Here is an 18,506-nt window from a genome sequence, read left to right as displayed (position 1 = left end):
TTCCACGTTTGGAGCTCTATTCATTGCTAGCCACCTACCTGCCCCACTATGGGTTGTCATTGGCATCAGTGGAGAGGGAGCCTCAGGAGGAGCTTTTGAAGTAGACAGTAATATTTTCTTAGGCTGCTGGTATCAATCAATCCACCAAGTATTTATTAAGCGCCAATTATGTGCCAGGCATGAGTACTAGGTGATAGGGATATAGAAACAAATGAAGTTGTCTCAGCCCTATAGGAACTTCCATGTTATAGAGGAAGTCAAAGAGTATGCCCAAGAGAACATGCAAAGTCAATACAAAGTCATGGGCAGGGGCGGGCGGGGGGGGGGGGCGGTGATATTAATACCTGTGAGGATAAGGAAAGGCCTTTGTGTAGGAGGAAGTGTCTGAGCTCAGTTCTGAATGAAATTAAGGATTCTAAGAGGTGGAGGTGAGGAGAGAGTAAAGATTCCAGGTACTGAGGACAGCCTGGGCGAAGGCACAGAGGAAAGAGATAGATTGGTATTCAAGAAAATCTGCCATATTATATCCTTGAGTTTACTAAGGATGGGAATGGTGTGGGCAGCTTTACAGGTGATTGGCATGGGCCTGAAGGGTGTTGGCTACTCTTGACTGTGACTGCATTTGGGATTAACTAGTCTCCTCTAGAGCCAGTGGGAGTCACCCTAGGAATGCCCTGACCATGTTGGTATGTCTCATGGGACACGCAGGTCTAGCTGAGCATCTTTGATCTTTGATCTTTTTTGTGGATGGTACCTGACACACAATGGAGCCACCCCTTTGTAGTTGCAATATTAGTAGGTATTGTGGGGCTCTGTGGTGGTCTTTGACAACAACCAATATGGAAATCCCCAAGCAAGAGACTGTGCATGGGGTATTTTGTGAATTCGGTCATTTTGTCAATGAATTAATAGAATTCTAGGATCAAAGACCCCAGAGTTAGAAGGGACTTTGGAAGCCATGAGGTCAGGTTTTTCATGATTGCACATGAATAACCGATATCAAATTGCTTGCCTTCTCAATGATGGGGGGGGGGGAAGGAGGGGAAGGAGGATGGGAGAGAATTTAGAACTCGAAATTTTAAAAACAAGTTAAAAATTGTTTTTATGTGTAATTGGAAAAAAATATTCAAAAAAAAGAATCCATTGTCACACCTCTTCATTTTACAGGTGAAGAAACTGAGGCCCAGGAAAATTCAGTGACTTGTTGAAAGTCATATAGGTAGTAATCACGAATGTGAGAATTTGAACCCAGGATCTCTGATTGCAGAGCCAGTGTATCTTTCTATTCTACCATTTTATTGAATTAATATATGGCTCAAAGAGTCACAGATCCAGAGCTGGAAGGGTGTTCAAAGACCATCTAATCTTATGCTCCCATTTTACAGAAAAAGAAACTGAGGCCCCAAGATGTTAAGTTACTCACCTAAGGTGACACAGAGAGTAAGAGGCAGATATGAGATTTGGACCCACTGATTTCAGCATTCTTTCTACCATACCATGATGCTGGAGCAATAGTCATATTTGTGTTTGATGTTGCTGTTTTGATTCATAAATTTGGACTATTAAGTTTTGCAAAAAAACATTATAAAGCTGCCCTGTTAATGTTTGGGAATGGATTCTCACACAGTCTCTGTGAGACTGGGAGCGTGATGCATGTATAATATTGGGGATGGCATCCTCTGTGAAGACCTGAGTGCTTTATTAATTGGAGCAACTTGCAGGTTTCAGATAATGGGATTTAACTGGCACAGACTGTGAATGAAGCAGCAGACTTTTCCATCACAGTCTTGGAAGGCTCTAGTCTTTAGCTAATGAGAAGATAGGGCAGAGTCGGGGTCTAGCTTCCCACTCTGCATGGGACCTGGGTAGAATCAGAGCAGCTGTTTAAGATTTGGTTTCCATGGCCCACTTGACTTCAGGAGGAGTTGGGTGCAAGTTCTCATTGGGCAAAAGGTGTGTCGTCTTTGCCATTAGACTGACTGTTGTGCAAGCTGGAGCAAACCCTTTCACTTGTCTGCTTCCGTTTTCTACTCTGAAAAATGGTGGGGCGTGTGTGTGTGTGTGTGTGTGTGTGTGTGTGTGTGTGTGTGTGTGTGTAAATCCTCTATGGCCTGCCTCCCAGGGGCATAAAAAAACTCTTTTATTTTTCTTCCAATTACCCGTGGGGATCAAACTGGAAAGTTCTTGGTAGATCTCGAGATCTCAATCCATGTTAGAGACTGCTTTGATCATTCCCCTCATGCGGCCATTTTCATCGACTACATGCTTATAGCATGCCTTGGTCAGCTGCAGTCCTAATTCCAGAGAAAAACCCAGGGCCGGTATCCAAGGTAGATTTAGAACTCTCAACTTTGAGGCCTTCTACCCTATAGAGAGTTTAACACCACTACAGAATGGAAGACCACCAAATAGCTGGAGAGAACAGGATCAGGAGAGCATTAAAGCCAAATTCTTTAAGGGCCCCCCCCCATCCCCAGAACACATTTAGAATCTGCTTTCAGAGGAAGGATGTTGTTTCCTGGTGATTTCAAGTCCCCACATAATGAAATTTGATGACTCAGGAGGCCGGGTAGAGATGCCACTTTTCACCGTCTGCTCTTTGGATATTTTCAGAACCAGGATAATTTTATCCTATTTACATCAAACATGCAGGTAACTCTAGAATGCTCTATCTGTATTATTTCTAGTGGGGCTTAATATAATTAGGAATGACAGTAATTGACATTACATGCTTTAATGAAATTTCCTCTCCTCTGAACCAAAACCTGTACCCAGGCATTGTGGTGCTATTTCTGTCGATCTTGTTTACCGACTTGAATGTGCTATAGGGCACGACGGTAGCTGGGGGACGCATTTTCACAAAACCAGCTGTCCCTAGGATGGTGCCTTGGCCGAGGTAACCACAAAGGGCTGCCTATGTAAATGTGAGCAATTAGTGCTATGACAATTGTTGTTCAACAGAAATGGCATTTACATCCATTATCTCTTTTGATGCTCACAGCAGCCTGGTAAACCTAGGTCTTGCTAGAGGGGGTTGTTTCTGATTTTGTTCAGAACCTGTGATTTCATTGGTAGAGAAAGCTCTACCTGTGTGGATCAGGAACTACTCTGCAATGTAATAGTCGGAGGAGAGAGAGAGATTCTCAAACATTTTAGTCTTATAACTCCTTTTGTTGTTGTTGTTCAGTCGTTTTCAGTTGTATCTCACTTTATTGACCCCATCTGGGGTTTTTGTGGGAGAGATACTAGAGTGTTTGCCACTTCAGATCATTTTACAGATGAGCAAACTAAGGCAAACAGAGTGAAGTGACTTGCCCAGGCTCACACAGCTAGGAAGTGTCTGAGGCCAGATTTGAATTCAGGAAGATGAGGATGAGGTTTCCCGGCTTTATGCCTGGCACTTTATCCACTGCACCACCTAGCTGCCAACTATAACTCCTATATGTTCTTTAAGATTTTTGAGGACACCCCCCAAAGAGTTTTTGTTTCTGTGGGCTAGTTATAATAATAGACATTTATGGTATTAGTAATTGAATGTCTTTGTATTATTATGAAAATAATTTTGACTTCTATGACCCCCTGAAAAAGGATCTCTGAGAGCCCAAAGGGTCCCCAGACCACAGTTTGAGAACAGTTGTCCAATAGAGTTGTTGGGATGCTGAGAAGTTAAAGGTGGTACAATGGATAGAGAGTATTGAGCTTGGAGTCAGGAAACCCTGATTTCAAATCCAGCTTCAGACACTTACTAGCTATATGATGCTGGGCAAGTCACTTAACCCTGTTTGCCTTCGTTTTCTTATCTGTAAAATGAACCGAAGAAAGAGATGGCAACCCACTCCAGTATCTTTGTCAAGAAAACCCCAAATGGGATCATGAAGAGTTGGACATGACTGAAAAACAATTGAACAACAATGGGGATAGTAGGAGCACGTATATCCATCCCAGAGTTGTTGTGAGGGTCAAATGAAATGATGTTTATAAAGCATTCATCACACATCCTGGCATGTAGTAAGACTATATAAATTTTTACTACTACTACTACTACTGCTGCTACTGCTACTACTACTACTGCTGCTACTGCTACTACTACTACTGCTACTGCTACTGCTACTACTACTACCACCACCACCGCCACTGTTGCTGCTGCTATTACTACCACCACCATTACTACTACTACCACCACCATTACTACTACTACTACCACTGCTGCTGCTACTACTACTATCACTACTATTATTACAACTGCTAGAATTACACCACCACCGCCACTACTACTACTAGTACACCAAGGTTTCATGAGCAATATATAGGAAAACCAAGATCTTCTTGACTCCAGAACTGATTCTCTGTTTACTACTGTACTCTTTCTATGTAAGAATTAGTATTCCCATTTTAGAGATGAGGAAACTGAGGTACAGAAATGTTAAATGATTTTCCCAAGGTCCTATGGCTAGTAAGTGGCAGAGCTGTGATTGAAACTTCACTCAGTTAATAAGTTATTTGTTAAATGTCTCCTATATGCCAGACACTATTCATAGTACCAAGGATACAAGTACAAAGAATGAAACAATCCAGGCTTGCAAGAAGCTTGGGTTCCAATAAGAAGACACTGACTGAGTAACAAGGCAAGGCAAGAAGCATTTATTACTGAGCACCATATGTACTGGGTGCTGTGCTAAGTACTGGGATGTAAATATGAGCAAAAAAAAAAAAAAGATGGTCCCTGCCCTCAGGAAGGTTACAAAACACAAAAGGGAGCTGGGAAGCCCAGTGGGAGCAGGGCAGTGCCCGAGGAGGGACATGGAGTCAAAATATGGAAACTCAGGAGCAGAGCCAGATGGGGAGGCTTCCTTGAAGTAGATGCTCTGGAAGGAACAGGTCAGTCAGAGGATGGTGATGTTATGGTGGAGGGATGTTCCAGGGTGAGGAAGCCCCAGGTGCTGGGAGAAGTCCCATGATGAGACAGAAGAGGAGGCAGGGTGGCAAAGTCCAGGACAGAGCCGGGAGGGAAAACAAGTACATAATAATAGCCAGCATTTATATAGCACTTACTATGCACTAAGCAGTTTACAATCTTATTTCATTGATCCTCACAGCAACCCTGGGACCCAGGTAGATGCTATTATTATCCTCATTTGAAAGATGAAGAAACTGAGTTAGAAGTTAAGTGACTTAACCAGGGTCACACAGCTGGTAAGTGTCTGAGGTTGGATTGGAACTCACGTCTTCCTGACTCCAGGCCCCTGTGCTCTATCCACTGAGCCAACTAGCTGCTTCATCTAGTCTTACTTCCTCATTATACCAGATATACATTTATATTACACACACACATACATATTCATACACACATGTATATGTTTGTGTATGTGTACACATATACAAACGTCTATACACTACATATACGCACTGTGTATACACATACATGTATATTTGCATATATACATATATACACATCCATATACAAATATATACACACATAAATCCAGATAGATAGATACAAAGGAAGGAAGAAAGAAAGAAAGAAAGAAAGAAAGAAAGAAAGAAAGAAAGAAAGAAAGAAAGAAAGAAAGAAAGAAAGAAAGAAAGAAAGAAAGAAAGAAAGAAAGAAAGAAAGAAAGAAAGAAAGAAACTAAGGCTCAGACAGGTTGTATCCCTTTCCATGGGTAGTAGGTGTCAGAGCTGGGATTTGAACCCAGGTCCTCTGCTTCCAGAGTCCCATGGAGTCATCACAGCTTACATTCACACAAAACTTTTATACCTACAAAGTTCTTTATTAAGTTCATTACCATATTTAAGTCAGGCAGCAGCTTTTTGTCACCTTTCTATGCCCACCCAGAAGACTTCAAAGGGTGAGACTACAAGACTGATCACAGAAGAATTTATAAGATCTTTAGCTTCCACTTTGCCTAAAGACACCCTGAGAGCCAGAACACCACCGCCATGGAACTCACTGTGCTGGCTCCTCAAGACATTTTGACAACATATCCATGTACATAAGAGACAACTGGAATGAAACACATGTTCTCCTGGCCACCTCCCCAGAAGAGGCTGTGCACCTGTGGGACACCCAGATGCACACAAGAAGGAAAACAACTGATCTCTGGCACCAGCTGCAGGAGCTGTGCTGTCTTACTCTACAGAGAGTCCTATGTTACCCTTTTTCTCTTGGTTGCTCTGCAGCTACAGTATTGGGATGGCCAGCCTGAAACACACCAGCAATCATCTCTTGCTTCGACTGCTCATATATGTTGCAAGTAACAGACTTTAGTTGGGAGGAATTCAATCAGCTGATAAGCAATTATTAAGTCCCTCCTTTGTGTCAGACATTGGGCTAGGTGCTGGGGATATGAAGACTAAACAGAAAATGACCCCTCTCCTCAACCAACTTAAATCCTATAGTGGGGGGACAACACAGACGACGATGTGAATGTACAGTGGTAGGGCTCTGGCCCATTTGGACTCTTGTTAAACATGTCTTGATTTGATCAGTGTGAACAAGGCCTATACACCTTGGGGTGAGGGGCTTGGTTGTGGCTTGAGGCACTTGTACAAAATGTGGGAGCCTTCTCAGAGATGCAGAGAGATGATTCTGAAGGTATGGAAGCAGAGAACTAAGGGTAAAGACATCTAGAACTAAGTCATCAAGAACCAGGAACCCCGGGACCATCAGAGAAAGGAGAAAGAGAAGGTAGGACAAAACTGTGGCAGAGAAGGGAGACATCAAGGAGGGCCACCAGATCTCAGAGACATACAGGCATCTCAGAGCAAAAGGCCGCCAGGGTGCTCACCTACACAAGGATTAAGGAAAGTACCAAGCAAAGGTCTACATTTTCTCCAGCTTTCCTTCTGGATACCTTTCTGTGAACAGTAATGTCATCTGTTGCTTTATTACCCAAATGTTTCAGGTCAATGGAATTTTATTTCAGCCACAAAGAGACTAGAAGTTAACCAGAGATAGACATAAATTTCAATTAAATCAGAGAGCTAAATCTCTGCCTCAATAATAGGAATTTCCCCTAACTGGGGGCGCAGAGCTAGTATGATTGCACTCCTAACTTTTCATCTCAAATAAATTCTCTAAAGCCACAGAAGAGGGAACTATCCACATGGGGTCTATTGTCTGTAAGCTTAAAACGATTGAATTATTATAACAGGGTATTACATATGCATATAAGTATGTATAAATATGGGGCTACTTAGGGGAAGCCACCTGGGTATGTGCAAGAATTAAGAGACTTCTTATAGGAAATGGAATTTGATCTAACCTTTTTTTTTTTTTGGTGGGGCAATGAGGGTTAAGTGACTTGCCCATGGTCACACAGCTAGTAAGTGTCAAATGTCTGAGGCTGGATTTGAACTCAGGTCCTCCTGAATCCAGGGCCGGTGCTTTATCCACCTAGCTGCCCCCTTGATCTTAACTTTAAAGGAAACCACGGATTCAAGAATGCCAAAAGGGAGTATATTGTATTTGCCCCCTCCATCATTCTTAGAAGAGTCCCTGGCACACAGTAAGCACTTAATAAATGCTTGTTGATTGAATAGTGAATTCCAGGCATGGGGATAGCCAGTGAAAAGCATGGAGACAGGAGAAGTGTATGAGGCACATTAAGAAATCCAGTTTGCCTGGATTATAGAGTGCGTGAAAAGGAGTAGCAATGGATAATAAGACTGGAAGGGTAGGTTGGGGTCAAGTTGTGCCAGGCTTTAAATGCCTGACAGTTAAGTAGAAGTAGTGGAAACACCAGGTCATTCCTATATCAACCCAGTCATGCCTTTTCTTTTTCTGGGCCTATCCCTAGAGCTCAGATATGTTATCTTCTTCATTGAGCTAACATCCTTTTAGGTACACAAGTATTATTATCCCCTCCCCCTCCTTTTAAGTAATCCAAGGCTCAAAGAGGTTGTGACTCGACTACTATTATTTAGCCAATGAGTGCTATTATAATAGCAATAATAATAACTAACATTTATATAGTGTCTTAAACTCTGCAAAGCACCTATCATATATGATCCCACTTGTTCCTAACAACATCCGTTTGAGATAAGGGATATTATTATACCCATTTTATAGATGAGGAAACAGACTGAGAGAGATTAACTTTCTTGCCCAGGATCACACAGCTAGCAAGTGTCTGAAGCAAGATGCAGACTCAGGTCACCTTGTCTTCAAGTCCGGGACTCTATTCACTTCAATAAAGTGAACCTCAGTTTCTCTCTCAAACTATAAAATAAAAATGACAATAAGTCTCTGACCACCTCACAGGGTGGTGGTGAAGTTTGCATAAATGAATGATGCAGGGAAAGTTGTTTGGTTTTTTCCTTCAAAATGTAAAACATGTGTGTATATAGATATATGCATATGTATGTATATACATATATTTATGCACACACATATGTGTATATATACACAAATGTGTGCACACATGTATACATATACATCTTTGTAAGTTTATCATATTGATACTCCCTCCATCCATCCCTCCCCTACGTTGAGTATTTCCAATCCCCACCCCTTCAGTGTTTCATTTTGGAGCAGCCTCTTCCGTAGGGCCATTTCAACCTCCACCATCATTAATTCCGTGGCTAGTAACCGGAGGTATCCGTGATCAGAGCAGACTCCCAGGCTCTCCTGACTGCAAGTTGCCAAGATGAGGGAGGCAGATCCCATTTGTTTTGCAGATGGTCTATGAGTCTCATGTGGCATCATATTAAATTATATGGGCAGTCACTCGTTCTCCACTGATGAGCTGAGTGGAGAGAGGTAATGTGTATGGAGAGAGCACTTGGTTAGGGGAGCTCGCCACACAGGTCATCCACCTTCCCAGAGAGAGCCACCGGTACTGCATGGGGGAGGGGCTCTCTTGGGGAGGGGTCTGGCATCCTGCATGCCCAGGGGGGCTGGCCTCTCTCCTGGAGGAGAAGGGAAAATGAAGGTGCCTGGGACTGGACATCATGGGCTGTGGAGCACTTTGCCCCAAAGGTACTGACCCTGGGAAATCCTGAATGGACTTGGGGAGGGGGTGGGGATGCAGTGTGAGCCTCCTTCCTGGGATGCAGGGCTGTCATCTCTGCGCTCCTCATCTGGGAAATGTTACAAGGTGCATTTGAATCTCTGCGTGTTTTCCTTTGCAAGTTATCTGGTCAGTTCCCCTGTACCAGCCAGTGTTAGGGAGGCATGAACAGTCAAATGGAACTAACCCAGCTCTTCAAAAAGAGAATAAAGGGAAGAGAAGAGGAGATGTGAGGGAGAGACCGGTTTTGTGAATGAAACACTGTACTAAATTTTTTATACCTCTCAAGGCACAACATACCTTGAGAGAGGCACATACTCCCTCACTCCCCAGGGCCGTGAATTGGAGGGGAGTCTTGGAGAGGTTACTTCAGAATCTCTGTGCCTCAGTTTGACCGTCTGTAAACTCAGGGGGTTGGGTAACAACTCCCCCCACCCCCAGGTACATTCTAGACCTAGAATTCATAGAATTGTCGATTTAGAACTGGAAGAGACATTTGTGGCCAAGTCCAATCTCAGCTATTTTACAGTTGAGAAGCTAAGTGATTTGCCCAGGGTCACACAGCTAATAAGTCTGTGGAGTGGAGTTTTGAACCCGACTCTTCCTATCTCCAAAGCCAATGCCCCTTGTGCTAGAAATCTACAATTCTAATTGGGAATGGGAGGAAAAGCTTTTAGCCTCTCCAAATCCTGAGTAGCATTGCCCTTCTGCTCTCTGGCTAACACAGGGAACATGTTATAATTCTGATTGCAACAACAACATTGAGATAATTAAAGGGCTTATTCAAAAACCTCCGAAACAGCAATGCCTAATGGTCCTTTTCAGTTCTCTCAAATAATTTGGAATAAGTAGGTTAAAATAATAATTGAAACTCATTCGTTATTCACATGGTTGGTTTGGTTGATATTTTGCACTCACCACTTGTAGGTGGTGTGAATGGATTGAAATCTTTCAGAATGAGGTTGAGGGCTGGGCTTAAAAATATTTCTCCATGAGTTGATGCATCTTGGGTGCATCTTATGTTATGTACCTCTCTTGTGAATATAATCACTCTGACCCTTTCACCTAATAAAGTAATTCATTTCAAGTTTCCCAGTTCTGAATGGTACCAGGCTGTTAAGGAGAGATCTGGGAGCCATTTGTATCCCCCACTCCTTTTAGCTCAGTACAGGTTGTAAAATAGCCTCTAAATCCATGTAGGTTTATTTTCGGCACCCTTGGAAAACATTGCCACAATCTCCATCCCTTTTCTTGGCGTCCAGGAACCCTCTTAACTGATTGGAAAGTTCATCATTTGGCCAGGAAAATGCAAAAACACCAAGCTCCTCCCCTCACACACATGCTTAGGAGGCATTGACATCCTGATATTGATCATATTGTGCTTATTATAGAATATCGATCCTCACATTGATTTGGCCATTTTACCAAGCACTATTCCCTGCCATTACCATGGTAACTAGTGTAACTGCCATTATCCCCATTTTGCAGAGAAGAAAACTGAGGTGAAATGTCTGGCCCCGTGTTACACAGTCAGTGAGGAGAGTTGGATCCAAGACTTGAGGTGTTTCTCTTGGTGGAGGCTTAAATCTGAACTCCTTAGGTAACTCATCACATATGTTGTAGGAAAGAGATTCTTGGTTGGATATGGACTGGGGCAAATGACCTCTAAGGTCTCATCAAGCTCAGAGATTTGGTGAGTCTTTGACTAGATCTTCTATCTCTATGTCTAGTGCTCTTCTTTCTAAGGTAGGAAGTAGCTCAGGTCACGCCAAAGCCAGTTAGAACTGTAAGAACACAATTCTGGGAAAACAGGGAAATATAAACTTGCATTCCCCTGAAATTCTCAAGCCAGGGAGGTAGGGAGTCATCTGGAGAGGTCTACTGAGGTGGGGTGGTGAAGAAAATATCTGGAGGCCACCAAACTGAGGTGCACTAGTTTACTCATTTCAGTAAAGGTACCTTTGTCAGGTTTTCTCCCAGCCAGGTGAATTGGAGGGTGGCACCCAGCTCCTTGGGGAACTTGACTGTTCCAGCAATGTTAATGCCTTCCAGGAATGGAAGAGTCACATCCTTTCATTTCCAAAAGTGTATGTGCTGGGGCAAGAGCTTTGTAATCTACCTTCTGTGCCCCTTCACTCCCCACTCCTGCCCATCCTGTCCCATGTACCGTATTGAATCATAGAATTTCAGAGTTGGGAAGCACTTTCAGTGGCCATTTCTTCCAGCACCCCTAAAATAACCCTCTCTACAACCTAGGCCAAAAGTGTTAGGTAGCCAGCCTTTGTCTGAAGACTTCCATTGAGGGGAAAACTCACTCCTCCTAGAGGCATCTCCTTCTGCTTTGGGACAGGTTTAATCATTAGGACTTTTTCCCCTGACTTCCAAGCCAAAACTTGCCCCTTTGTCATTTCCACCCCTTGTACTTAGTCCTGTCCTGGGGAACCGAATGGAACGGATCCCATTCCTCTTCCCCATGACAATCCTTCAAATATTTGAAGACAGCTCTCATGTGTCTCTTGAGCCTCCTCTTCTGGATGGTAAATAACCCCAGCTTCTTCAACCAATCCTTATTGTCTTGTTCTTCCCCAATGCCTTATGAAACCTTCCAATGTATGTGGCACATAGTGACATTTTTGATATTTGCTGAGGAAAGAAACAGTATCCATGATTCTTTCTGCTTAGCTAGAGTACATAATATAGAAATACAACAGGCATTGCAAATATAACCCATTTGTTAGTTGAGAAAGGACAGACTGGGTTTAATCTTGGGGGTTTACCATGAAATCTCTTTGACTCAAGCCCCCACCCAGGGTTTCCCCTGGGAAAAGGAGAATTTGGCTTGCTTTGTCCCTGTCCTGGGTTTGCCTCTCTCCCATCCCTCCCCCACCATGAGCCCCCAAACATTATAATTTGGCTTCTATCTAGTGTTTTACAAGAAACGGGAAAGGGCATTCAGCTCTAATGCAAGCATTGACGCTCATAAGATCAACAGTTTAGAGTTTAAAAGAATTTTAGAGGTCATCTAGCTCAACACCCTCATTTTACAGATGAAGAAACTGAGGCCCAGAGATGTTAAATACCCTACGCAGATAGCCACGCCGATAGCAAGAGGCAGAGTTAGTATTTGAAGAAAATTTTCCTTTCCATTCTAAATCAATGATCCTATATCTAGAACCACTTATTGGACCCACTCCCCACATCTTTTCCATTTGCCTCTGAAAAATGTGTCACCCTCTTTTAGCTGTGCTTGCTGAGTTATCTTAGCCCTAGCTACTCCCCACCTATTTTTGTTTGCAAGTTTTAATTCTTTAAAGTAATTTGTTGGCTACAATGGGAATGAAGGTCATGCAAAAGAAAGTTACATTGGAAACAGAGGGTGGGCAGTAAATTGAATGCCAGACAGACACTTAAAGCATGTATGATTTACTACAATTCGTTTTAATAGGTTCCCTGTATGAGTTTGCTGTCAACATGGATTGTTGGTTAACAAATAGCTAAAATAGCTTTTGCAATGCACAGTGATTAACTGTGTTTTGTTGACTCTCAGGCTGTTGTCTGGGCTTTCTGATTCGTCTCCATATGTAATCATTAGTGTGGGGGTGGGGGTGGGGGTTTGTCTAGCTGTGAAATCAACATAAGCATTTCAGAGTAAATGTCTAGAACACCTTTTCTCAAAAGTAGCACATACAAACATCTTCCTGTCTTCTCAGAACAAGCATTCTGCCTTCTCAGATGAGCATTTTGGAGTAGGAAGACAATCTATCACTGAGCCATCTTTGGGGCCTGATAGAATATATGGGTTCTTTTTTTTTCTTGGAGAAGTAGGGAATCGTGGGTACAAAATGTTGCATATGTAATGGTTAGTTACCACCAATTCTGTTTAGTTGTTTCTTTGTGACAGGAAGACTTATGTGGATGGGTACGGATGATATATTTGGAAATGACTTTGACATAAAACCAGAAAGGAATCAGGTGGTTGTCAGCTTTTCCAGTCTCAAGTACCATATCTCAGTCAGTCAATAAACATTTATTAAGGGCCAACTAAGTGATAGCAACTGTGCTAAGTCAGAAATACAAAGGCAAAAGACAGACCCTGCCCTCAAGGATCTTACATTCTAAGGAGGGAAGTTATTCAGTTTTTGGTGGTTTTTTGTTTTTTTTTCCAGTCCTGTTTGACTCTTTGTGACCCCTTTTGGAGTTTTCTTGGGTAGAGATGCTGAAATGATTTGCCATTTAGGATACTGAGGCAAACAGGGTTAAGTGACTTTCCCAGGGTCTCAAAGCTATTAAGTGTCTGAGCCCAGCTTTGAACTCAGGTCTTCCTGACTCCAGGTCTGGCACTCTATCACAAAAGGAACAGGGTAGAGTGACTTGCTCAGGGTCACACAGCTAGTAATTATCTGGGGCTGGATTTAAACTCACGAAGATGAGTCTTTCTGACTCTGGGCCTAGCATTCTATCCACTGCCCCTGTTAGCTATCCAAAGTAAGAAAGACCTTGGTTCAGATCCCCCTCCCACATTTACTACTCTTTGTCTAGGCAAATCACTCAAACTCTATGTTTTTGGACAAGATAACAAATACTTTATCTCCTAAGTCTCAGATGAGTTGCAATGCACATTGGTGGGGGATATCATCACACTGGGAGTCCCTCACAACCCTGAAGTAACAGCTCCTTTGGGTTTGGGCTATGCACTATGGGATATTGAGGGGTTAAGTAATTTGAGTCAGGGTGTGTCAGAGGTACCTCTTATACAAGTCTATTTGAACAACATAAATTATAACCCAGGTCTCGCTGAGTCCAAGTCAAGGACTCTCTGTGCTAAAGCACACTAACATGTTCGCAGATAAGTTGTCACCCAAGGGATGGGGTCAAAAAAAGCAATCCTGATTGAGTGCTTTGTCTAATTCTATGAAAGGGCATGTTAGTATTTGGGTTGGTACTGCAAGTCATTTAACTTTTGAGAGCCTCATTTTCCTCATCTTTAAAATAGACACCATGAGCTCCATCCTGTCGTCCCCCCCCCCACCAACCGAAATGTAAGGATAGAATGAGAGCCTTTCTATTCAAGTGTTTTGTAGACCTGGTATGCTCTTCCCACATAAGGGGTTGCTGCTTTTTATTTTTATTTTTTATTTTTTATTATGACCTTAGTAATCATGAGCAAGCACACATATTTCTATAAACAACAAACAGAAAAAGAGGATTTCATATAAAACATGAACTTCTGTACAGTTTGTCTCCAAAGAGTTTATATTAAATTTCACATGTCAGTAACAAAAACATCCTTTTAATGTCATCTTCCAAACTTCTTTTTGTTTTCTGCTGTGAATTTTGAGTTTTATGGATATCTTTTCTTCCTTTTTTTTTCTTAGCATTTATATCAATTCTCACCAACCTCTTACCCTACCCATCTCCCCTTCCCCCTCCCCCCACAAAAACTCTCTCTTATAACAATAAGTATCGACAAACCAAATAATGATTATTACCATTGGGGTTGTAATTGAGTGCAATCGCTTTATTTCTTTTCATTACAATCTTTTTTAGGGCCAGCTACGTGGTGCAGTGGATAAAACACCGGCCCTGGATTCAGGAGTACCTGAGTTCAAATCCAGCCTCAGACACTTGACACTTACTAGCTGTATGACCCTGGGCAAGTCACTTAACCCCCACTGCCCCTAAAAAGAAAAAGAAAAAAAAAGATTATACAATCCTTTTTAGTTCACTTTTTCCCCAATTAATAATTATTTATTTGGGGAGTGGGTCTCCCATCTCATCTAGGCTGGAAAACAATGTTCACCAGCCAGAGCCCACTCTTAGCATGAAAGCTTCAACCTTCTCTCTTTCCAAGTTGAGCCAGTTCTTCCCCACTTAGGTGGTTGGGTGTCCTTCTGCCCTAGGGGGCTCACCATATTGGTGCCAGACTTGATTCAGATACATAATTGGCTTTAGCCCTCCTGCAGCTTGGAACTCTCAAGCTATAGCAATCTACCAGCCTCAGCCTCCCCCAGCAACAAAGACCATAAGCACGTACCATCTTGTGGACAAGCATCTTTTTTTTTCCTTTCCTACCTCTCTCCCCCTACTGGAAAAAAAGAGAAAAGGTGAGAGATGGAAGAAGAGGAAAGGAGAGGGAAGGAAAACCATCGTAACAACTATAGATAGTCAAGCAAAACAAATTCCCATGTTGACCATTTTTTATTTCCTACCTTCTCTATCAGGAGTCAGGCAGCTTTCTTCATCCTTGATTTTCTGGAATTATTGTTGATCACTGTGCTTATCAGAGTTTTTAAGTTTTTCAGAGTTATTTGCCTTTACAATTTTATTGTTATTGTATAAATTGTTATGTTCACTTCACTCTGCATCAGTTCATATCATCTTCCCAGGTTTCTCTGAATCCACCCCTTCTGTCATTTCTTACCATGCAATCACATATTACATAATTCGAACAACTATTCCCCAATTGCTGGACACCTTCTTAGTTTGCAGTTCTTTGGCACTACAAAATGAACTTGTGTGTGTGTGTGTGTGTGTGTGTGTGTGTGTGTGTGTGTAATTTATACTTAAAACATTATACTTTTATGGTCCTTTTCATCTTTCTTTGGCCTCTGAAGTTATAAGCCTGATAGTGGTCTCATTGTGCATAGTTCCAAATTGCTTCCTAGAGTGACTGGACCAATCAGCAAGTGCTCCAACAACAGAGCACTAAGTACTCCCATTTTTCTACAGCCCACCCCACATTGTCCTTTTCCTTGTCATCTTTGCCATTCTGATGGATCTGAAGTAGAACTTCAGAACTGTTTCAGTTTATGTTACTCTTAGTGATTTAGGGGCATTTCCCCATATTTGTTGAAAGCTTGGATTTCTTCCTTTGAGAACTACCTGTTGATATTCTTTTATTGGTCATCACCATTTTGGTTTCAGCCCAAAACACAACAGCTAAAGTTATATCTCTTCTTTCCTAAGTAAGCCAGTTTTCTTTGCCATCTTAACATGTGGGATCTTTTCTTGTTGTTGTTGTTGTTGTTGCCAGAAGAGCAGCTGGGCAAACACTGTTTATAGAAGTGAGCCAAAAAGAAAAGATATGAGAAGGTACCTTCCTCTAGCCCCACCCAAAGGTAGGGGACTGTGACATTTAGTACTGCATTGTAACATCAGACTTCTTCAACATTTTGATTAGTCTGAACTTTCCCCCCTCTTTTTAAATTCTTTATTATAAAGAATGGCTCCGGGGGCAGCTAAGTGGCGAAGTGGATAGAGCACAGGCCTTGGAGTCAGGAGTACCTGAGTTCAAATCCGGCCTCAGACACTTAACACTTACTAGCCGTGTGACCCTGGGCAAGTCACTTAACCCCAATTGCCTCACAAAAAAACAAAAAACAAAACACAAAGAATGGCTCCCTGAGATGGAGAGGTGTGCAGGGTACACTGGGAAGTATAGATAATATAAAGGATGTCAATAAAAATTTATTTTAAAATAAACATAGCAGCGGACCATACTTTTCATGAAAACAAGAAAAACTTTCCAAAGAATGACCCAAGTGGTGAGAAGTACCACCTTGTCTTGTGGCAGCCATTGGAGAACAATACTGGGAGGGTTCCATTCCTAAGAACTTGCTTTTACAATTGGGGGATTAATATGGCTTACTGTTTTGAGCTCTTTGTTCTGACTCATCTCTGGATCCTTGCTCTTCTTGGTTCAATGACAACTTGTTGATTCACTAGTCTCATGACAAATGTCTCATAAACTCAACCATTTCCCTCCCATGAACACCAGACGTTATAAGAAGTCTTCAAGTCATGGGAATCTTTCATATGGTGATGCTGGTACTTGTTGACCATATCATTGAATGCCTTTAGCTGCCAAGGACTTCTCCACAAGCCCATGAGTCATTTAAAAATTAAGAAAGCTTCAGCAGCTTTCTTAGACCCAAGATTAGTCATGGAAGAGCCTGATAAGGAGCTAGAACATCCATAAAAAGTCTCCCTGGGACCACTTGTACTCAAGAAGAAAGAGAAATGCAGACGATTCATTTTCTCTCCTTCAGTGTCATTTTTTTCAAAGTTATTTAAAACTCCAGTGCAACCTCGTCTGTTTGCCTCAGTGCTCCAGATACAGGGATCATTGTTAAGGACATGCTGGGAGGTGGGGGGGGGGGGAGGGTGCAGAAGTCACCAAAGGAATGAATGGAATTGTGGGCACCTGCCTTGGATGGATGGGGCTTTGTTCTCTTTGCTCTCCACGGCTCTCCATTCTCACTTGGACCATATATTCACTTATAGAGTTGTCCTGGGGAAAGGGCAGGCCGGACCAGAAACAATGCTTTGAATGTCAACAATGGATCTCTGGCAGGGCTCCCATTTTCAACAAACATTAATCACCTACTGTCTTCAGGACCCAGTACTCCTGCTAGGGGAAGAAACAAAGTTTGGCTGAAAAACAGTGCTTGTCTCCAAGGAGCTGACCGCCTAATACGGGCTTATGATACACGCACAAATAACAGGAATCAAAATGACTTGCGATAATAAGTTCATTCATGAGGTAAAAAGGGACTGTCAAGCCCATCTAAGGAGAGGAGGATTATCACTGGGCAAAGGATGTGATTTAGTGCAGTGGTGTCAAACCCAGATAGAAATGGGGCCCACTCATCCATACATAAGGATCCCTGTGGGCTGCATATTGACTTCATTTTAAATGAATATTATCTGTGTTTTTACTTATTTTGTTGACCGTTTTCCAGTTGCATTTTAATGTTACCCACTGGCTGTATGCTTGTACCTTTGCTTTAGTAGACAGCAGAGCCCAAAGTGAAGATTTTTACACCTGAGGGATGTGGCATGAAGTAGGTGAGATAAGGGGGCAGGAGACAGAGACCCCAGAATACTGACTTGAGTCTTCTGCTGTGGCCACCTCAGCAAGTGGGCAGGGGAAGTGGTAAGGAGACACAAAATAGAATGGAGGAGGGGCTCACTCCCAAACCATTACAACCTGGGGAAAAGTTCCAGTCTCCAGTGACTTCGGACCCAGAATAATCTAGATTCTGTATGACTGGATAAGTCACTGAAATTCTGGGATAACAGTGGCACTGTGCTCACAGGTTATTACAGAATTAAAGACATAATGAGATTACATACACAGCTTTTCAAACCTTAATTTGCTATATAAATCTTTTTTGTGGGTTTTTTTTTGTTTTTGGGGGTTTTTTTGCAGGGCAATGAGGATTAAGTGACTTGCCCAGGGTCACACAGGTAGTAAGTGTCAAGTGTCTGAGGCTGGGTTTGAACTCAAGTTCTCCTGAATCCGGGGCTGGGGCTTTATCCACTGAGCCACCTAGCTGCCCCCATCTTGCTATATAAGATTTCTTAACCATTATTAGTATTACCATCTTCTGTGGCTGGGGCAAGAAGGAATCAGTGTTTCCAAAAAACAAGCAAACAAACATCTTCCTCAAGATGAACCACAGATTAAGTTTAAACAACCCAATTTTCCTCAAT

General features: G+C 42.4%; 1 protein-coding gene across 3 annotated transcripts in view; it reads left to right on the top strand.

The window, feature by feature from the left end:
* Nucleotides 1–18,506, top strand: part of PARVA (parvin alpha) — a 158,867-nt gene that overhangs the window by 70,847 nt on the left and 69,514 nt on the right. The window contains exon 1 of one of the 3 annotated variants that reach the window (XM_043971300.1): nucleotides 2,586–2,652. The exons of 1 other annotated variant lie outside the window; for it this stretch is intronic. Coding sequence is in view for 1 of the 2 variants with exons in the window: in XM_043971299.1 (XP_043827234.1) it covers nucleotides 8,953–8,980 (28 nt within the window). In the remaining variant the exon portion in view is untranslated. Of the gene's footprint in view, nucleotides 1–2,585; nucleotides 2,653–8,937; nucleotides 8,981–18,506 lie in introns of those variants that run through there. One more of the 3 variants, XM_043971299.1, reaches the window with a different exon arrangement.

Source organism: Dromiciops gliroides, chromosome 6 (assembly GCF_019393635.1).
Source record: "Dromiciops gliroides isolate mDroGli1 chromosome 6, mDroGli1.pri, whole genome shotgun sequence".
NCBI classification, from domain to species: Eukaryota; Metazoa; Chordata; class Mammalia; order Microbiotheria; family Microbiotheriidae; genus Dromiciops; species Dromiciops gliroides.
Note: the sequence above shows the minus strand (reverse complement) of the source record. Positions and strands in the feature narration are given on the sequence as shown.